The sequence below is a fragment of the Hordeum vulgare genome, chromosome 6H (assembly GCF_904849725.1).
Source record: "Hordeum vulgare subsp. vulgare chromosome 6H, MorexV3_pseudomolecules_assembly, whole genome shotgun sequence".
Taxonomy (NCBI): domain Eukaryota; kingdom Viridiplantae; phylum Streptophyta; class Magnoliopsida; order Poales; family Poaceae; genus Hordeum; species Hordeum vulgare.
This window is the reverse complement of record NC_058523.1, coordinates 43,655,792-43,678,250: the sequence shown is the minus strand read 5'-3', so window position 1 is coordinate 43,678,250 and position 22,459 is coordinate 43,655,792. Positions and strand designations below refer to the sequence as shown.

The 22,459-nt window shown below is 43.6% G+C and overlaps 1 protein-coding gene across 6 annotated transcripts; it reads right to left on the bottom strand.

Moving 5' to 3' along the window:
• Positions 1 to 15,768: 15,768 nt before the first annotated feature.
• On the bottom strand, positions 15,769 to 19,352 carry LOC123402597 (BURP domain-containing protein 4-like). Of its 6 annotated transcripts, none has more exons than XM_045096523.1 (8): positions 19,191 to 19,351; positions 19,049 to 19,111; positions 18,909 to 18,971; positions 18,770 to 18,832; positions 17,357 to 17,419; positions 17,215 to 17,277; positions 17,073 to 17,135; positions 15,769 to 16,544 (listed from the first exon to the last, which is right to left on the bottom strand). In XM_045096523.1, the coding sequence occupies exons 1-8, from the start codon at positions 19,258 to 19,260 to the stop codon at positions 15,868 to 15,870; spliced, it is 1,125 nt and encodes a 374-aa protein (XP_044952458.1). In that variant the 5' UTR covers positions 19,261 to 19,351; the 3' UTR covers positions 15,769 to 15,867. The 6 variants fall into 6 exon arrangements, with proteins under 6 accessions (XP_044952458.1, XP_044952460.1, XP_044952461.1 ...); XM_045096525.1 differs by having other exon boundaries at positions 15,775 to 16,544; positions 17,215 to 17,274; positions 19,191 to 19,352; XM_045096526.1 differs by having other exon boundaries at positions 15,775 to 16,544; positions 18,909 to 18,968; positions 19,191 to 19,352.
• Positions 19,353 to 22,459: the final 3,107 nt, after the last annotated feature.

Here is a 22,459-nt window from a genome sequence, read left to right as displayed (position 1 = left end):
GTTGATGATGCCATTGAGGAGGATGCTGATGGCCCTAACCAGTATATCAATACCGGCTATGAAGATGCTCGGGAGTGTGACTCAAGCTATGAGCATGGAGATGACTTGATGATGCGTGAATTGCCGGAGCCGCAACGTCCTATGAGTGATTGCAAAAAGTCTCTCTTCAGGGGATCCTCATAGGGGATGACTCGAGATGCCGCCTCTACCCAGCAAGAACAACATGGGGGATGTCCGCTTGTAATTAGCCCGACGATGCTGGGGGTGGTGGTTAGGGAAGGTATGGCGGGCTCAATACCACCACCCACGAAGAAGCGAAGGAGGAGACCAGAGCTGCTTCAAGCAGCCAGACGCCTCTAACGCCCTGGGAGGTAGACATAATACCTGTCATAGGTGCGGATCATTTCCATGTCGCCGACAACCCCATCCTACCTCAGAAAGCGCTAGAGAACATATAGAACAATGATCTAAGGAGACTTCATGATGATGTGTTGGCCAGAGAGAGAAGACTTCTCAGCACGGTAAAACTAGGATACCCGCTTTACCCGACTCAGGTTCCGGGTGCGATGTCATACGTCAACAGATGGCCCGCGGATAAGTTCATCCTCCGATTTGACTACATCTACGACATGTTCCACATGACGAAGCAGGATTTTCAGTTTATCCGCCTGTATGCGATGTATCTCAACTACATCATCAGGCGTGAGAACATAGAATATATCTACGCCGCAGACCCGTACTATTTGCATGAGAGCTTCTTGCCAGTCTGCAAAGAGCATCGTGACTATGCGAGCAAGTACATCAGCGATTTCATGATCGCTTATAAGGACAAGGAAGCGATTATCCTGCCTTATCATCCCACATAAGTCATCCGCGGATATCATTTCATAAGTGTTGATCATTCCTTTGCAAGCATTGAGGCTAATTTGAGGTGTACCTATTTTGCGTGCCGCGGGGGGGGGGGGGGTTCTCATCTGTCTGTACCCACAATACTCCCATGTTGTATGCTTGGACTAATTGAAGAACATCAAGAAAAAGGATTACACGCACATAAAGAGTGTTCTCGATAGTGCCATTTTAACCTTCAACCTTACTGGTGGATATATCCATGTGAAAAAGTATAGGACTCAAGCACTGACTTTCGACCATAAGACCGACTTCTGCTGCATCCAGCAACCGAACGCTAGTAAGGCTGATGGATTCTACATCATATATCACATGATCGAGTACAGAAGGGATATACAACACCTTCGCATGTCAGCTAATTCCGACGATGCCGAGATTGTCAACTGGGCCACAAGCATAAGAGCGACACCGGATCATCGAATCCGAGCTGAGTACTATGACATAGAGTGTGAACTTGCCCAAGTGATCATGAAGTAGGCCGTCGAACAAGGAGGGCTTTTATTCCATGGGACAATGAGGCGGGAAAATGTCTGAGAATTGCTACGCGCTGAGTGTCTGGACCTAAAGCCTTTCAACAAGCTCGGGTCATTCAGCCCTAACTATGAAGATTGGGGCGCCCACATGGAGGAGTGATTGACGATGATAATGTGTGTTTATAATTAGTACTACCGACTTTCTATGAACTAGCGTATACATCGCTCTAGTTAATTAGTTTATTTATGAGGAACTTCATTATTTATGTTTACTGCTTGTATTTTGCTAACTATGCCTCTTTGTGTTTCTCAAGTACATTATGTTGCATATTATATATCGTTGTTAATCAACCTATGATGCAGGTACATAGACCGGAGATGGCGAAGGACTGCTATGCCGTATTCATTGGGAGGGTTCCAAGAGTGTGCGACAACTGGCCAGACACTCAGGCCCAGGTGGACAGGTATCTGGGCGCTAGCCATAGAGGGTTCCTCAACAGAGCCGAAGCAGAAATGAGTTACTTGAAACCGGTGCCTCAAGAAGTACTACATAGTCGCGCTCTTGCTCATGCTGATCGCTCTTCTCTTCTACATGATGGTTTAGATAGGGATGAAAACTTGTGGGTGTGCCATGACTTGTGTGTATCACTATTTTTGAGATTTGATGATATTTGTGTTGGATAATGATGATGATGGTATAAATGATGAGACTACTTTATGTCTATGATATGATGAGAATAATGCATCTTTATTATGATACGACGATACTACTATTTTTAGCATGCACAAATACGTAGAGGGGCATAAATACGATGTGAATTAAATATTGAAAGAAGGAATATTAGCATTGGTGCAGGAATATTAGCAGTAGCGCTGGCTTAGCAGTAGTGCTTTATTTATTCCAGCACTACTCCTACCATAGATACCAGTAGCGCTTTAAATCCAACACTATTGCTGATAGGTTAGCTGTGGCATTGCCCCAACGCTACTGGTAAGGGAAAACTAGTGCTACTGGTAGGCTTTCTCCTAGTAGTGTTAATTTATGTTTTGCGGTGTCAGAAATAGCTAGAAAGATATCATATCATCATATTAGATCATGATTGTTTGGATAAATTGTTGGCATGTGAGATATTTTATTATTGATCGCTAGTTGGTTATGTTATTTCCATGATTAAATATAATACCTAAGTGTTATCATCGATATGGTTGTTCATGATCTTTTCTCAAAACTGAAAACTAGCTAAGTATATATAGAACAATGAGAACAAAATAGTTTGTAAAAAATTTCTTTAACACTTTGAGTTTGTCACAGAATTGCTTGAGGACAAACAACAAGTTAAGCTTGGGGGATTTGATACGTCTCCAACATATCTACTTTTCAAACACTTCTGCTCTTGTTTAAGACTCTAATTTGCATGATTCAAATGAAACCAATATGGACTGGCATTGTTTTCAAGAAAACTACCATGGTGTTGTTTTTATGTGCAAATAAAAGTTTTGGAATTGGATGAAACTTTTTGGATTTTTTTTTGCAATATATATATAGTATTGGGCGAAGATCCACTAGAGGGGGTAACCGGTTGCCACCAAGGCAATAAGGCGCACCCACCCCTTAGGACGCCGCCTATTACCTTGGGACGCCCCCTTAGGATGGCAAGAATGGGGCTTGGGCCAGATGCGAACCTGGCTAGGAAGTTGGGCTTGACTTGGGGCTGGGATCCACCCCTATGACCGTCTGTTGCCCGACGGGAGAAAACTTGGCTTGAGAAAGGCAAGCTGACTAGCGGCTTGCGGCCACGCGACCTTTTCCCTTGGAGGTCGTCTTATTCCTCCTCGGGGGCACCCACGGAAGAGCGGAGACCTCCGCTTCCTAGTCGACGTGTTGGCAAAGGCGTCGCGCTGGTTCCGGGGCTTGAGGGCCCTCCTTGAACTCCTATTCCTCCATGACCGGCTCCATCGCCTTCTCCGCCTCTCCCTCAGTCAAGAGAACTTCGGCCCCGACAAGCTCCAGCTCGGTAGCCTCTCCCAGGAAAAGGTCCTTCTCTTCCTCCCCAGAAGAGTCGCTTCCTTTGGACCTCTCCTCTCCTTCGGAGATCATGCTATTGGCGGCTCTGGCCTGCCTGTCCTCTGCGACCCGGGAAGTGACAAAAGCCCTCTCCTAGTCCTTGGTGGGCGCGGTTAGATTTTTGTCTTCCTTGGTGGCCCTTTCCCCTAGGCTAGATAGCCACGCCATCTCGTTCTCCAAAGAAGGCAAGGCCCAGTCTGGTTCGACCCCGGAGGTGTTGCAGTCAGGCATCCACTACAACATTGGGTTCTTGGTGGAGTTGATGTTCAAGGGGACGACTCCTGCCAGCAGATGGAGCGGCCCCATGACATATACTATCAAGTTGTTGGTAGGTCCTCGGTACAGCCGCATCGAGTCGACAGGACCGTTGTACTCCCATGCGAATCTATCCCTCTTCTGCAGTGTGGCGATGCGGTGCCTAAGGAAGTCGGCTCCTAGATGTTGTATGGTCAGCCCGATAGCTTTAAGGCGGATGATCATGTTCAGCGTCGGGCGGAGTTTCTCGTTGGAGAGACTAAAGCTACTACAGTCTTCATCACGCACAACACAAGTTTCCCATGCAGAGCAGAACTCGGGGGATTTGGCATCCTTGATTCAACACCAGTCGTCCATCCACTGCTCCCACTTCCCGTGGAGTTGGCTAGGGAGGTACCCCTAATCTTCCTTCATGGCCTGGGGGATCCAGCTGACTTTCCCGGGCGGTGATTCTTGTCCTCTATCCGGGGGGTGAAGAAGTGTCGGAACAAGTCTATGTTGGGGGCGTCTCCGATGAAGTTATTGCACAAGTGGGCGAAGATCGCCATGCAAGACATTGCATTAGGCGTGAAGTCCATGAGGTGGAATCCATACGTCACCATCATGGCGCAGAAGAAATTGGAAAACGCGGGGAGAGAGGCCAAAGTAGAAGTCCAGGAGGTGGTGCAGAACTTCGGGCAACCCATGCCCCTTTGTGTGTGTCCCCCACATGTAGGCATACTTCACAGTCAAGTTGTTGGGGTCTAGGTTGGACAAGGAGCAGACCACATCTCCCCACCTTCGCTTCTCGGCATCCTCTGTTCTTCTCCTCTTTTCATCGATGGCCCGCGTTTTTGCCTCGGTTGCCGGCTTCCCCTTCACGCTGGTCGTCTTCTTCCACATCTCGCTTGAGCAGCGGGAGATTCGGCAACGCGCATGAAGGAACCGACAACGGCAAAAGTGGCTTCTTTGTTGGAGGAGGAAGAAGAGGATGGGGGCGGAGAGGCAGATGTGAATGAGTAGTGCTCCCCTTCTCGGGAACCCTTCCTTATGAATGGGGGCCACGTGTTGGGGGTTGGCTCTTCACTATCGCTATGGGAAACTGTCGTTTGGTTACCGGTGGTTCCCCTTTTTACTCCCTAGCGGCTATTGTTCCGCGACCCCCTGATACATCTCTATCGTATCTACTTCTCCGAACTCTTTTGCCCTTGTTTTGGACTCTAATTTGCATGATTTGAATGGAACTAACCCGGACTGAAGTTGTTTTCAGCAGAATTGCCATGGTGTTGTTTTTGTGCAGAAATGAAAGTTCTCGGAACGTCCTGAAAATTTACGGAGATTTTTTCTGGAATAAAAGAAAAATACATGCGCAAAGATCCACCAGAGGGGGCGTGCCAGTGGGCCACAAGCCCACAGGCCGCGGCCACCCCCTATGGTCGCGCCATGTAGGCTTGTGGGGCCCATGTGGCACCACCGCCCCCAATCTCAGCTCTATATCTTCCGTTTCGCCCGGAAAAAAAATCAGAGAGAAGGTTTCATCGCGTTTTGCGATACGGAGGCGCCGCCACATCCTGTTCTTCATCTGGAGGACAGATCTGGAGTCCGTTTCGGGCTCTGGAGAGGGGAAATCATTGCCATCGTCATCATCACCCTTTCTCCATCGACAATTCCATGATGCTCTTCATCGTTCATGAGTAATCTCATCGTAGGCTTGTTGGACGGTGGTGAGTTGGATGAGATCTATCATGTAATCGAGTTAGTTCTTGACTGGGATTGATTCCTAGTATCCACTATGTTCTAGATTGATGTTGCTACTACTTGGCTATGCTTAATACTTGTCACTAGGGCCTGAGTGCCATGATTTCAGATATGAACCTATTATGTTGTCGCCAATATATGTGTGTTTTAGTTCCTATCTTGCAAGTTGTAGTCACCTACTATGTGTTATGACCCGGCAACCCCGGAGTGACAATAGCTGAAACCACTCCCGGAGATGACCATAGTATGAGGAGTTCATGTATTCACCGTGTGTTAATGCGTTGGTCCGGTTTTTTATTAAAAGGAGAGCCTTAATATCCCGTAGTTTCCATTAGGACCCCACTGCCATGGGAGGCATGGACAGTAGATGTCATGCAAGTTCTTTTCCCTAAGCACGTATGACTACATACGGAATACATGCCTACATTAGATTGATGAAAGGGAGCTAGTTACTTATCTCTGTGTGTTATAGCTGCTACATGATGAATCACATCCTTCATACTGATCTATCACCGATCCACTACCTACGAGTCTTTTACTACTGGTTCTCGCTACGTTACTTTGCCTAGGCTTGTCCCTTGCTACAAAAGGGATTGGCCACTTTGCTGCTGCTGTCACTACTGTTGTTACTTGTTACTTTGATGTTGCTGCTACTACTGTTCCTTGCTACTCCGCTGTTACTTGTTGCAAGACTTTGTTGGCGCCATTGCCGAGGCTAGGTAAGCGGTACTAGCATCCTGTCAACCAAGGCTTTTTCTGGCACCGTTGCTATCATACTACCTTGCTACTGATACTTTGCTTGCACACACTAATCTTTCAGGTGTGGTTGAATGTGACACATTCAGCTGCTAATACTTGAGAATATTCTTTAGCTTCCCCTTGTGAGCGAATCAATAAATTTGGGCTGAATATTCTACCCTCGAAAACTGTTGCGATCCCATACGCTTGTGGGTCATCAAGGCTTTTTCTGGCGCCGTTGCCACGGAAGCACAACTATATTCTCTGAGTCACTTGGGATTGACGTCTACTGGTCACTATGAGGAATCCGAAAGATCCAAGAACTAAAATCCTACCTTCCACTGCGAGGACAGGTAAGGAACTGCCATCTAGCTCTGCACTTGATTCACCTTCAGTTTTGAGTAAGTTTGTGACTTCGCCTCCTGCTAGAAATCTTGATATGTCGCCTGTGCTTGATGATGCTACTTCTGCTGCTTATGATGCTATGCTTGATACTATGCCTGATGATGCTATGCTTGATACTATGCCTGATGATGCCATGCCTGATACTATGCCTGATGATGCCATGCCTGATACTGCTTTGCCACTAGGTGCATTCCTTGATGCACAAATTGCTAGAGCTGCTGCTTGATGTGATGATACTTCTGAAACTGCTGATACTATTGAAGTAGAACCTGCTACTATGCCGGCATTGCCTGTTATGCCTGATACACGCTATGTTATGGAAGGAGAGATAGCTGAGGACTTTCTTGCGTGTAAGGATAGCTATGATGTTGAGAAACTTCTACGCAAGTGGAAAGAAAAATCTCTGAACGCTAGGATGAAATACGACCCGAAGATTGCAACTTCACCTATCTTTGTGACCGATAAGGATTATGAATTCTTTGTCGACCCTGAGTTAATCACTCTTGTCGAATCTGATCCTTTTCACGGTTATGAGTCTGAAACGGTTGTAGCCTATCTTACCAAATTCACGATATAGCCACCCTATTTACTAGTGAGGAAAAGATCTGCCACTACTATATGCTCAAGCTGTTTCCTTTCTCGCTAAAGGATGATGCTAAGACCTGGTTCACTTCTCTTGCTCCTGGTTGTGTGCGTAGCCCCCGGGATATGGTCTACTACTTCTCTGAGAAATATTTCCCTGCCTATAAGAAGCAAGCTGCCTTGCAGGAAATATACAACTTTGCTCAAGCTGAGGAAGAGAGTCTCCCACAAGCTTGGGGGAGGCTCATCCAGCTACTGAATGCTTTGCCTGATCACCCTCTTGAGAAGAATGAAATACTTGATATCTTCCATAATGGACTTACCGATGCTTCCAAAGACCATGTAGATAGTTGTGCCGGTTGTATTTTTAGGGAACAAAGCGTAGAACAAGCTAAGATCTTATTGAATAACATCTTGTGCAATGAGAATGCTTGGACTATTCCCGAACCACCTCCTAAGCCAACTCCAAAGAAAAGAGGTATTCTATTCCTCAGTCGTGAAGATATGCAAGAAGCCAAGAAATCTATGCGAGAGAAAGGCATTAAATCTGAAGATGTCAAAAATCTACCACCTATCGAAGAGATCCATGGTCCCGATAACCCGATACAGGTAGTAGAAGTAAATTCTCTGCGTAGGTTTGATGAGAGTGATATTCCTTTTGATAAACCTGCTAGCTTATGCATGGATGAATTTGATAACTTTGTTGCCAAACAACAGAGTTTCAACGATTATGTTAGCAGACAGTTGGAATAGAATGCTCGTATGCTTAGTCATTTAAGTGCTTGTGTGGATAGAAATGTCAATGATCTTAAGCTCTTGAGTAAACATGCCTCTATGGTTACTACTCAGGTAGAACAAGTACTTAAAGCTCAGAATGACTTGCTCAATGAGTTGAACGACAATTCTGTCAGAGTCGTTACTAGAGGCGGTAGAATGACCCAGGAACATTTGTATCCTAAGGGTCATCCGAAGAGGGTAGAACAAGAGTCTCAAGGAGTTAGCACTGATGCACCTAGTCATCCTAGAAAGAAGAAGAAAGATGATAGGGATGTGCACTCTAGCAACGTTGTTGCTACACCTAAGAGTCCAAACGATGTCTCCCTCTCTGATGCTGAAACACAATCTGGTGATGAACATGAGCCTAGTGATGATATCAATAGTGATGTTCATGTTGATGCTCAACCTAGCAATGATAAGGATGTGGAGATTGAACCTGTTGATCTTGATAACCCACAGCCTAAGAATAGAAGGTATGATAAGAATGACTTCACTGATAGGAAGCATGGTAAAGAATGGGAACCATGGGTCCAGAAACCCATGCCCTTTCCTCCCAAACCATCCAAGAAAAAGGATGATGAGGATTTTGAGCGCTTCGTTGAGATGATCAGACATGTATTTCTGTAGATGCGTCTGACAGATATGCTCAAAATGTCTCCGTATACTAAGTACATGAAAGATATTGTGACTAATAAGAGGAGGATAACTGACCTTGAGATCTCTGCCATGCTTGCTAATTACACTTTCAAGGGTGGAACTCCTAAGAAACTAGGTGATCCCGGTGTGCCCACTATACCTTGCTCCATTAAAGGTAACTATGTTAGAACTTCTTTATGCGACCTTGGATCCGGTGTTAGTGTTATGCCTCTCTATCTTTATCGTAGACTTGAGTTGGATAAGTTGACACCTACTGAAATCTCTCTGCAAATGGCCGACAAATCAACTGCTTTCCCTATCGGCATTTGCGAGGATGTGCCTGTTGTGGTTGCTAACACCACTATCTTAACAGACTTTGTTATCTTGGATATTCCCGAGGACGGTGCCATGGGTGTCATCCTCGGAAGACCCTTTTTAAACACTGTAGGGGCTGTTATAGATTGCAACAAAGGAAATGTCACTTTCCATGTCAACGGTAATGAGCATACGGTGCACTTTCCGAAGAAACAAAATCGAGTACATTGCATCAATGTTATCGAAAAAACTTCATCTATTCTTATTGGGAGGTTTGAATGCCCTATTCCTCGTGTCAAGATGAAGTATGATTTGCTTGTTGGGGAGATACACATCCCCATTAAGGTGACTTAGTGACTATTCTAGAATTCTCCATTCTCTTTTTGCGATTCGAAAATGTTTGTCAAAGAGACTTGATCAATCTCACTGACGGATTTCTTTCGATGATCATGAGATGGATGAATCGAGGAGTCACAAACCTCTATTCCAAGCTTTCACTTTAGGTTGCTTAGAAGAAAAATGATAGATTTAGTTTAGTTTTCCCTTTTTTCTGTTTTAGCGTCCGGTGGAAAAATACCCCAAAAATAAAAGTTCTCCGAACGCTGTGAAAATCTAGTTTGATTGTTTCTGGAATATTTGAAAAATACTGGGACAAAAAGTCTGTCTAGGGGCCACACCAGTGGGCCACAAGCCCTAGGGGCGCGGGCACCCCCCTGGCCGCGCCACCCAGGCTTGTGGGGCCCACAGGCACCCGCTCCACTCATTCTTGCTCTCATCCACTTCTCCTACCTCCAAAAAAAAAATCGTTTCGCAGCTCAAACCCGTGTTCTTGCTCAACTTGCTGGGATTTTCGATCTCTTTGCTCAAATCAATGTTCTCCGAACTGTTTTGGGGAAATTACTCCTTGGTAAGTGACTCCTCCATTGGTCCAATTAGTTTTTGCTCTAGTGCCTTATACTCCGCGTATTTTTTCTGCCTTGGTGACCATGTTCTTGAGCTTTGTATGCTAATTTTAGCTGGTCCCAAGTAGTTTTGATGCGTAATATGGTCTCTAGGCACTTCTTGGAGTAGTTTCTATGAGTTTCGTTGAGCCTTATTCACTTTTCCTTAGAGTCACTAAAAATTTCAGAAATTTTCAGAGATAGAAAAGGGAAAAGATGAGGAGGTTCTTGAGAGCCTCTTCAAGCTGTGACCCCAAGGATGATGGGAGTGAGAAGAAGCCCAAGTATCAGGTCCCTCGAGTCGCAGAAGTTCGAGCGTGCGAGTGGCCAAGCGACGTGTTCTTACGTGCCGCTGGAATTTATGAGGACTTTTATCACTTGGTGGAGAACGCAGGCCTTACCGCCTTCGTTGAACATAAGTGTCCGTAATACCTCCTGCTCACTAATATCTTCGTACAAAGCTTTAACTTCTATCCGAGGAAGAATCCTCCTATGGTTGAGTTTAAACTTTATGATATCCCCCAATGCATGACACTCCAGGATTTTTGCACTGTTTGCAAATTACCTTATGTTGGGGATATTCATGAACCTCGTCCACGGGACTTGGAAGCTTTTATCGGCACAATTGTTGTAGGAGAGGAGAGAGGAGTGTCTTGCGCTAGAGCTGCTAGCATACATTTTTCTCGTGCTTCGGTACTTCTCACTATTTGCGGGAAAATGTTTGATTGGCCGTGGGAAAGCTGGGTCACTTAGTTCCCTAGATCTTGCGGTCCTGCGCGAAGCCCTATATAACGATAAAACTTATAGCTTGGGCGCTATAGTAGCTCAACGGTTGAACCTCAACCGTTCTAAGGGTGTTGTCTATGGAGGTATCTATGCTACCCGTCTTGCCAAACACTTTGAGATACCCATTAGACTTGACGAGGAAGAAGAGGTCCTTCTTCCCGAGAGATATCTAGATTATGGTAGCATGGTTCGCCATGACTTTCTTCATAGAGATATAAGTAGAACGATGATTTCTAACCTGGTGTTTAGTCAGGGTACTTGTGAGACTATTACTTTGCCTGCTCCTTCTTTGTTCAATGTTCATGCAGGCAGGTAGACTATTATGACCTCGGACATCTACTCATATTGGGGCTTAGCCCAACCACATGTGCCCGTGCCCGAGCCACCAGTCGAGTACCAGACGCCGGTTTATCAGTGGGAGCCGGAGGAGCTCACACAGCAGTGGCATCCTCAGTCCACTCCGGAGTATCCCGGAGCTGGTTATTTCCCTCCTTGGGAGTATACCAACTTAGGCCAAAAGCCTAAGCTTGGGGAAGTACGTGTTCTCACCGACTTTACGTTCCTGCTTATGCTTTCACTTTGTTAGCCGGTGTTCACACTTTGCCACTGTATCATCCATGCTAGTGTATTTTTCTTTTTCTCGTTTTCTTTTCGTCTGTCTGTCTAGTTTGAGAAAACCCAAAAACATTTTATTTTTCTTCTTTTGATTGTTGGGAGTTTTCCCGTGTAAATACTTTTCTTTTTCTTTGGGTCAAGGTAGAAGATATTTGTTAACATGTTTAGCTTTCAAAGAGCCATATTACTTTGTCTTCTCCTTTGTGTTTGCCTGCAGATTCTAGCTTTAGTCCAATGCACGAGCACGCTTATTATTGTTCACATCGTTCGGTCGTGCAAGTGAAAGGCAATACTGATGATATATGATGAAGTGACTGAGCCTGGAAAAGCTGGTATGAACATGATCTATTTTGTTTTTGTAAATATGACTAGCTCATCATGCCTGATTCAGCTTTGTTGTGAGAGAAACATGTTTGCAATGACAACTTAGAGATCATAGTTGCTTATGCCATGCTTATTTAGCTAGGAGCTTATAATGGTTTGTCTTGGTTGCCCACATGGATGTTGAGATGACTATGATGTAGTATGATAGGATGGTATCCTCCTTTGAATGATTTCAAGTGGTTTGACTTGGCACATGTTCACGCATGTAGTTGAAACAAAATCAACATAGCCTCTGTGATATTCATGTTCATGGTGATTTATGTCGTACTCATTCTTGCACTCAATGTTAGTTAATCTCAATGCATTTTGATGACTGTTGTCGCTCTCTAGTTGGTCGCTTCCCATTATTTTGCTAGCCTTCACTTTTACTAAGCGGGAATACTGCTTGTGCATCCACCTCCATAAAACCAAAGTTGTTCCATATGAGTCCACCATACCTACCTATGTGCGGTATCTACCTGCCGTTCCAAGTAAATTTGCATGTGCCACTCTCTAAATCTTCAAGAAATAATTTGTTTTGCATGCCCGAACCGCTCATGTGGTGACAGGGGGCTATTGGTATCTTCCATGCTAGGCGTGTTATCCTCGATATGTGTTTATTCACTATCATTCACGAGAATGGGGCCGTAATTGGAATTCCCAGTTCCATGCTCAAATCGAAAAGATAATTGCAAACAAAACTCCCCCAGGATTGATGTTGGTATGGACGGTACCCGAGGATTCGGCTAGCCGTGGACTGTGATTGATTGGTGGTGGGGGAGTCAAAACTTTACTTTTCTGTTTGGGAACCGCCTATAGCATGTGTAGCATGGAAGATGTTGAGAACTCTTAGTCATTGCGTTGGCAATGAAAGCATGCCACCCAAAATTATTATCTCTGTTTTCAAAGCTTGAGCTCTGGCACCTGTGCAAATCAATGCTTCCCTCTGCAAAGGGCCTGTCTGTTTATGTTCTTTTTGAGTCATCCTCCTCTTACAAAAGCACCAATTAGAGAGCACCTCTGTCATTTTTATGCTTTGCTTTTAACTATGTTGAGTGTGACTATGACTGGATCTTCATTGCCTTGAATTACAATGTTTAGTCAGCCCTTGGTCTTTGAAGGTGCTCTGCATTTATGTTTTGCGGTCTCAGAAAGAGCTAGCGAGATACCATCTATTCGCACTGCTTCATGTTGTTTTGATTGAAGTGTTGACGTTTGAGGCTTATTATTATTTGCTCGCTAGTTGATTATGCCATTGATATGAGTTTACCGTGAGACCTAGATGTCATTTGCTTATGTGGTTTGCTTGTGATGTTGCTGAAATTCTAGTTATGAGTTAGACATAGTTGCAACAACAAGATCAAACAGAGTTTGTCAAAGTTTTTCTTTTGTCTCTCTCAGTTTGTCAACTGAGTTGCTTGAGGACAAGCAAGGCTTTAAGCTTGGGGGAGTTGATACGTCTCCGTCGTATCTACTTTTCCGAACTCTTTTGCCCATGTTTTGGACTCTAATTTGCATGATTTGAATGGAACTAACCCGTACTGATGATGTTTTCAGCAGAATTGCCATGGTGTTGTTTTTGTGCAGAAATGAAAGTTCTCGGAACTTCCTGAAAATTTACGGAGATTTTTTCTGGAATAAAAGAAAAATACCTGCACAAAGATCCACCGGAGGGAGCGTGCCTGTGGGCCACAGGCCGCGGCCACCCCCTATGGCCACGCCATGCAGGCTTGTGGGGCCCACGTGGCACCACCGCCCCCAATTTTAGCTCTATATGGTTCGTTTCGCCCGGAAAACAAATCAGAGAGAAGGTTTCATCGTGTTTTGCGATACGAAGGCGCCGCCACATCTTGTTCTTCATCTGGAGGGCAGATCTGGAGTCCGTTTCGGGCTCCGGAGAGGGGAAATCATTGCCATAGTCATCATCAATCTTTCTCCATCGACAATTCCATGATGCTCTTCATCGTTCGTGAGTAATCTCATCGTAGGCTTGGTGGACGGTGATGAGTTGGATTGATCCCTAGTATCCACTATATTCTAGATTGATGTTGCTACTACTTGGCTATGCTTAATGCTTGTCACTAGGGCCCGAGTGCCATGATTTCAGATCTGAACCTATTATGTTGTCGCCAATATATGTGTGTTTTAGATCCTATCTTGCAAGTTGTAGTCACCTACTATGTGTTATGACCCGGCAACCCCGGAGCGACAATAGCCGGAACCACTCCCGGAGATGACCATAATATGAGGAGTTCATGTATTCACCGCGTGTTAATGCGTTGGTCCGGTTCTTTATTAAAAGGAGAACCTTAATATCCCGTAGTTTCCACTAGGACCCCACTGCCACGGGAGGGATGGACAATAGATGGCATGCGAGTTCTTTTCCCTAAGCACGTATGACTACATACGGAATACGTGCCTACATTAGATCGATGAACGGGAGCTAGTTACTTATCTCTCCGTTTTATAGCTGTTACATGATGAATCACATCCCTCATACTCATCCATCACCGATCCACTGCCTACGAGTCTTTTACTACTGGTTCTCGCTACGTTACTTTGCCTAGGCTTGTCCCTTGCTACAAAAGGGATTGAGCCACTTTGATCCTGTTGTCACTACTGCTGTTACGTGTTACTTTGCTCCTGCTGCTACTACTATTCCTTGCTACTCCGTTGTTACTTGCTGCAAGACTTTGTTGGCACCGTTGCCGAGGCTAGGTAAGCGGTACTAACATCCCGTCAACCAAGGCTTTTTTTGGGACCGTTGCTATCATACTACCTTGCTACTGATACTTTGCTTGCAGACATAATCTTTCAGGTGTGGTTGAATCTGACACATTTAGCTGATAATACTTGAGAATATTCTTTAGCTTCCCGTTGTGAGCGAATCAATAAATTTGGGTTGAATATTCTACCCTCGAAAACTGATGCGATCCCATACGCTTGTGGGTCATCACCCCCCACGATCTGCGTTAAATGCGCGAAGTGGACGTAGGTCATGGGAGGAGTAGCAGTTCCTCGACACGGGTCCGTGCATTGGGGGATCCTAACCCAACATTCCCAGCAATACGTATGGCTCAGGCTGAGGGGCTTCTGTCGGGGTACACAAACAGGGGCATTTATTTCCCCTGACGTGTGCACAAACGACAAGCTACCGGCCCGACGACCTAAGACTGTCAGGGAACAATACCACTTCATCAAGACCAACACCAAGAGTCCAATGCGCGCTAACGACCCCGACACTTGCCGAGAGCGAAGGCGAATCATCCTCACCAAGACCCGGGAAGGAGCCTCCCCGGCAGGCGTAGGCCAGCCTGCCACAGCTCCACCTGATCGCTACACCATTCACTTGTTGAGGAGGTGTCGAGCCCCCAGATGGCTAGGTGGCTCTCGCTAGCTACGTGGCGCCACGCCGGAAGACAGGTTGCATCCTATTGACACCCGTCTAGAAGCATGTCAAGACCTCAAGCCACGGCGAGTTCATGGGTGGCAGAAGCCTACCGGGAACGCATCCCTGCTCGCCACCTAAGGTCGCATTTATGGAGCTCTGTCTTAAGTGTCAGAGTTAGGTATGATAGCACTGTTACCTATCTGTGGACGCCTCTTTAGCTATAAAAGGAGTCCCGAGGCAACCTAACAAACGATTCGGATCTTTAGGCATTTGAGCGCCTAGATATTTAACGCTTGGTAGATTAAGCGTTCACCTGTGCTAGCTCTCCCCGGCGACCATTGCCGGAACATACCTCCGTGCGAACTTCATTTCCTCAATCAATTCAGTAAAAGCAGAAGTAGGGTTTTACGCTTCACAGTGGCCCGAACCTGGGTAAAAACCCCGAATCTCATCACCGTGTTGTCTCTATACTCTCTACTCTTTGTGTGATATGACCTCCCTGTCGAACCACAAGGGGCCCGAAGGTCCCATAGGTGACCTGTGCACATCTGCACCGACAAGGGATGATTGAGATGGCACAAATCCACCTCTCTTGGACCACCGGCGGGTTGGCAGAAGCCGGCAACGGCTCATCCGAGCGGCGAGATGCAAAAGTAATAATGCTCAAGTGCATCAACAAAGGTAATCACCCACAAAAAAACATAGGTAATTAATTAATTAGAGTTATCTGGGATGCAACAAAAGAATATGTTGATCAGTAGCGGTCCAAAGACTCATGAAGCTGGTGGTGATTAAGCATTTTTTAACAGAAGTCCGGCCATTCGGTACGCTTTATTGATATAATAACAAGATTACATAGTACAACAGAAACTTGAAATATATCTAATAGAACATGATGTAATTGGTAGGCATGTAGTGGCAAATTGGTTCGCCATGCTTTCCGTCTAATAGCTCAAAGTACTGTGTGTCCCAGTCAGATGTGTTCATGTGACACATGGCTATTGCCGTCACGTGCGGCATGCCATCTTTCAAACCCTTGAGTTGCACCCTCAAAGACTGAACCTCTTTCGGCCGATGGCAATAAAAGACCTCATACGGAAAATCCATAGGATGACATGGCACCACGTTATTGTTGAGTTGGGTGATCTGTTCCACAACGTACATGGAGTTGGGTGTCTCATTCCCATGAATCCTTGTAATGGCTGCTCGTGCGCTGCTGACTCCTATTTCTTTGGTGGCGAACCTTGACATTGCTTCGCGAGATGAGAAGCACATGTGTGGCTCCTCCTTGTCAACCGGTTTGCCGCATGAACGAAGGGTGTCAGCTACCTGCTTTGCCTTCGTCGAGCCACGAGGTATCATGAAATGCGAAAGGATGGTTGTCAAATACTTTGACTCCAATGGAGTAGAGACAAAATTCACAGACTTTGGTGCGTCAGCTCGTGCAAACATGGTTCCTTCAGGCAGTATCGTGCCAACATGCAGATTCTTCTTCAGGAACAACATGCCGGTTTGGAATTTTATCTGCTGGCGTTTTGCTGGTGCTTTAGGAGAAGAGGCTGCACGTCGTTATAAATTAAAACATCAGTTTATCAGCAATATTGACATGGTAATGTTATTTTTGTAGATTCAATACATATAGAATTCTTCTGCCGGTACGAAACTAAGAGCTTATTTTCAGACTTCACACATTCTCAAATTGGTATGGTAGCACAAGTACTTACGAGAAGGTGCAGCATGTGGGCTCCATGATACTCCCTTTGTCTCGAAGTAAGTGACGAAGAATTAATACTCCCTCCGTTTCAAAATTCTTGTCTTAGTTTTATCTAAAATGGATGTATCTAAATACTAATACATGACTAGATACATTCATATCTAGACAAATCAAAGACAAGAATTTTAAGACGGAAGATGTATTAAATTAGTATAAATTTTGTACTAGATCAACGACACATATTTTGAGACAGAGGGAGTACCTTATAAACATTTGCACCAAAACCTTTTTCTTTTGTAGGAAATTACATACTATGTATGAGTTGATTCGGATTAACGCACTCTCAACTTGGTAAGGTGTGACAAGTACTTACCAGAAGGTGCATTATCTGAGTTCCAAGATACCTTATAAGCACTTGCACCAAAACCTTTTTCTTCTGTAGGTAATTACAAACTATATATGAGTTGATCCGAATTGACACATTCTCAACTTGGTAAGGTACGACAAGTACTTACTGGAACGTGCATCATCTGAGTTCCAAGATACCTTATAAGCACTTGCACCAAAACCTTTTCCTTCTATAAGAAATTACAAAATATATATGAGTTAATTCGGATTAACACATTATCAGCTTGGTATGGTACGACAAGTACTTACTAGAAGGTGCATCATCTGAGTTCCAAGATACCTTATAAGCACTTGCACCAAAACCTTTTTCTTCTGTAGGAAATTACAAACTATATATGAGTTGATTCGGATTAACACGTTCTCAACTTGGTTAGATACGTCAAGTACTTACAAGAAGGTGCATTATCTGAGTTCCAAGATACCTTATAAGCACTTGCACCAAAACCTTTTTCGCCTATAGGAAAGGTAAATGTTTACAGCCGGTGTACCGGCCGAACGCTCGGGCCGCTCGCTTTCCCACGCTAGCGCTCCAACCACCAGAAAGGTATCACGTGTACCTTATCCTTCCCCCAACGCCCGCGTTCACTCTTTTTTGTTCTTCCTCGTGACTTTTTCCTGACAGCAAACTTCATGGATCCAGGAAGCCTGAGTTGCTTCTTCCTATGATGTCCATGCGTCTCTTGAGCAATGCTGGCGTGTTGTTTCCATGGCCATGCTCGTCGACATGGACGCGCTATTCGTCATGGCCGCGCTGTCGTCCTCGATTTTTTGCTACAACCATGCAAGGGAGGAGCTGCAACCATGGGTACAAGAGCTGGAACCGTAGTCGAGCGGAGCTGCAACGGCGGTCCGGTGGAGTTGCATGGTCCCCACGGTCATCATCAAGTGTTGCTACAATCCGCGTCCAAATTTGCTATAACCGGCGTACGAATTTGCTACAACCGTCCACTAAAAAAGCTGCATCCCACGTTCATCAGAGTTGCAAATCCGAGTTTGTCGAATTTTTTGCTACAACTGGTGTCGATTTTTTTTACAACCGGTATCAATTTTTGCTACAACCGTTCACTAAAACAGCCGCATCCACGTTCGTCAGAGATGCATCCCGAGTTTGTCGGATTTTTCTGCTACAACCTGTGTTGATTTTTGCTACAATGACTGCAGCCAGCGTGCAGCGTGGGCACGCGCCGCCGTGGTGGAGTAGGCCGTGCTGAGCGCGCGCAGGTGGCCGGAGAAGTCAACCTTGAGAGCATCCCGGTGGCCGGTGCGGGCGGCGACGCGAAGCGGAGGCCAAGCTCGCGAAGGTCGCAGCTGTGATGCGAAGGACAGTGAGACGCAAGGAGGAAGACACGGTTCGAGGGGATAAGATCTAAACGACCCAGGATGTGCTAATCGAACGGCCACGCAACGACCGGCCGAAACGATTGGACCTGTGCGCCGACGCAGATGCGAAGGACAGGTGAGACGCAAGGAGGAAGACACGGTTCGAGGGGATAAGATCTAAACGACCCAGGATGTGCTAATCGAACGGCCACGCAACGACCGGCCGAAACGATTGGACCTGTGAGCCGACGCAGATTACTGTCCTATAGGAAATTACAAATTATATATGAATTGATTTGGATTATCACATTCCCAATTTGCTAAGGTAGGACAAATACTTACCAGGAGGTGCATCATATGAGTTCCAAGATACCTTATAAGCACTTGCACCAAAACCTTTTTCTTCTGTAGGAAATACCAACTTATTCGGTTATTCAGAATCAACCCAGTCTCAACTTGGTAAAGTAGCACAAGTAGTTACCAGATGATGCATCGTCTGGATTCCAAGATACCTTATAAGCACTTGCACCAAAACCTTTTTCTTCTGCGGGAAGGAACAAATAATGAGTTCATTCAGACTTGACACAATCCTAGATTTGTAAAGCGAGCACAGGTGCTTACGAGAAGGTGGAGAATCCTTGTCCCAATGTACTGCATAAGCACTCTCACCAAAACCATTCACTTCTGCAGGAAAGACAACTATGAACAAATGCAGACTTAACTATCTTTACTTGGTAAAATTAGCAATATACTAGAAGTTCACCCTTGTCATTGGACTCGCCTAAGGCCAGGACAAACAAGAAAAAGGCTATTGCTGTAAGCTTGGTCGCCATGGCTAAATCACTATGAACTGAATTTCTTTGGGCGAGGAGGATGGAATGGTCTAGGTGCCTATTTATACAGCTCGGCCATTCTTTAGTACTCCCTCCATCACACTATATAAGGCGTGCACGTGTACCTAGATCATCAATTTCACTTATATAAAATATATTGTTTAACATAAAAATTATATCATTAGAAAAATAGAACATCTAAAGTTTCTAATGATATATTTTTTGTAATATATGCTTCTTATTAAGTTGATCAAATTGACGACCTATATACACGTGCCGGACTTATAAACTGAAACGGAGGGAGTAGTAACGGAAAGAAGTGGTAGGTAAACAATACCCAATTTCCTTAGTTGGAAACAGTATACCCAAAAGAAATTCATTACTCCCATTTTGTACCTGCCATGATATCTTTCCCCCCAAATCTCACGCTTTAATTAAGAAATCGAGGTATTAATGTAAAAATAATAAAGAAACCGAGCAGCGAATCAATTTGCAAATCAAGTTATTAATGCAATTAACAGGCAAACTATTAATTACATATGCAATTAATTAAGTCTATTTAAATAAAGATTTCTCACATCAAATCAAGTTGGGAATCAAGTCGTTAATGCAATTAATAGGAAGACAATCTTTTAATGCCAAATCAATTATGAAATCTATTCATTAATGCAAAACAACAAAGAAACCAAGCATAAGATCAATTTGGTAATCAGAACTTTAATGCAATTAATACGCATATAATTAATTATGCATGCCATTAATTAAGTCTACTTAGTAGTAGGAATTTTTTTCATGCCAAATAAATTATAAAATCAAGCGATTAATGCAATTTATTAATTAATAGGACACTTAATTAGCGATATAGATAATTAGGAGTAAGTTTTTTAACTCTATGTCTCTACTCTTAATTGGAGACTTGGTAGCTTGCGTTCCACAGATTTTTTTTTCTCCACCTTCGTCTCTTTTTTTTTTTGTCTGGCTTTATTTCATCTCACCTTCCACCACCATCTTTTCACGTTGGTTTTTATCCTTCCAATAAAAAATTCCCTTAACCTTTTAAAAAAAAATCAATTAGAAACTTATAGTTGTGCTCTGTGTTAGGTTTTTTCCGTGAAAAGGAACAGATGATTACAACGCAATACTTGTAAATATTTCTCTCAGCTAAAGACTTAAGGTTTATTGAACAAATAGAAATATCAATCCTCAACCGTCTTTAACTGTTGCATACAAAAGAGCAAAAACAACTTGCACCTAACACGACATGTCTCACATGTGGTGTTGACTTTTATTCTGGGCCATGCGTACTTATGAGGGTTGCATGCAAAGTTGTTTAATTTTCAAACATGTCTTTTGAGCAGTGCCTTGATCAATTATTTTCCTTTCTTTCCCCACCATTTTTCTGTCAACCATGCATTGCTACCAGCAGCAAATGCACATATGAGCGTGCATGGCCGTGCATTGCCATCTACTTGGTTTTTCATCAACTTGAGCGCATGTAGTACCGTGTTCATTTCTTTAGTTTATCGCTGCTACATATGCACTAGTGGGGACAGGGCCTTTAGTCCCGGCCCGTAAGGGGCTTTAGTCCCGGTTCATCAACCGGGACTAAAGGCCTAACATTTAGTCCCGGCCCTGTTTCAAGCCGGGACCAAAGGTGCTCCACGTGACCGTCTTGGAGGGAGTACCATTAGTCCCGGTTCTACTTATGAACCGGGACTAAAGGATCCGTTTGTTTTTTTTGTTTGTTTGACCCGAAAAGGTAGATTTTTTTTTAATTTTTTCAAATTTTATTTTTGAATATTTTTTATGTTTTATTCCAATTCTCTAATCTTTGAATTATTTGACAATTTAATCTCTAATCACCCATCCTCACTGCTCTAGCGTGGATCACTCATTTCAAATCGTCTAACTTCCCGGTCGATCACCCATCCTTTCAGTGCTTCATCCCGAGCATGCTTAACTTTGTGGTTCTATCACCCCTAGTTGCCAAGTGTGCACTTGTTGTTTTCCTGACAATAGTAAGCTATCAATCCTAAACAACTTGGGTCTTGATGTCACGTCACATGATTTAATTTTTTGAATTACAAACAATTATTAAAAAAAACTTAATAAATAATAATAATAGTGAATTTCAATAAATTATTTTTCTTTTTTTTTGGAAAAAACTTCTTTTTGAAATAACTTTTTTCCCATTTGGAATTTTGAGCATGTGAGAAAAGTTCACCAGGCAAGCCCGGGTGAAATTGAGTACCAACTTTTTCTATTTTTTTTATATATTACTTTTTTTTGGACGTCGTATGCAAAAGTTATGGCCGTTTATTATTTTTTTTCTTTTTTTACAAAAACGGTCAAAATTCATATCTCAAAATTTCTATACCGACTAGACACTAAAACCTAACAACATCTCAAAGGATTTTATTTTTTGAAGATTTTATCATTTTTGTTTATTTTTTGAAGACTTTATCATTTTTGTTTATTTTCTACAAAACTCAAAGTATCAAGGTTTCAGAGGAAAACCCATCTGCTACAAAGGCATTTTAAAAAAATTAATTGAACTGTAATTTTTTTGTGCATTAAATATGCACTATACTACAACATGTTAAAATCTACAGAAAGAACTAACTAAAAATAATAAAAAACAACAATTAAATGACTAAAACAACTATATAAGCAAAACAATATTTCTTTAATTAAAATCCTAATTTAAATTATTCTAAAAATAACCAAATAAATCTTACTGTGAAAAAAATCTAACACATGAGTGGGAGCAAAAAGAATTAAATTAAAAACTATTTGTAAACTCAAGTTATTCAAAAACTGGGTTTGAAGCAAATTTAAACCATTCAAATTTGAAAACTAATGGCACAAACAGAAACTAGACAAAATTTTGAATCTAATGCAAAAAGAATCAATCAAAAACATCAAATATCCTAGAAGATATAAGCAATTTAAAACAGAAACTACAAACAAGAATTTAAAAACAGAAAAAAAATCTGAACACCTTTAGTCCCGGTTCGTGTCACGAACCGGGACTAAAGGTCTACCCTTTAGTCCCGGTTCAAGACAACAACCGGGACTAAATCCTCCAAACCCTTTAGTCCCGGTTCGAGACACGAACCGGGACTAAAGGTCCAAGACATGAACCGGGACTAAATCCTCCAAACCCTTTAGTCCCGGTTCGAGACACGAACCGGGACTA

Bases quoted from the DNA above. Each gene is read 5' to 3' on its own strand.
- LOC123402597 (XM_045096523.1), bottom strand. From the start codon at position 19,260: ATGGCGACCAAGCTTACAGCAATAGCCTTTTTCTTGTTTGTCCTGGCC. The intron at 17,420-18,769 runs GTAAGTATTTGT...AATTTCCTACAG, and splicing joins CTCATATGATGCACCTCCTG to AAGAAAAAGGTTTTGGTGCA. The intron at 17,278-17,356 runs GTAAGTACTTGT...AATTTCTTATAG, and splicing joins CTCAGATGATGCACCTTCTA to AAGGAAAAGGTTTTGGTGCA.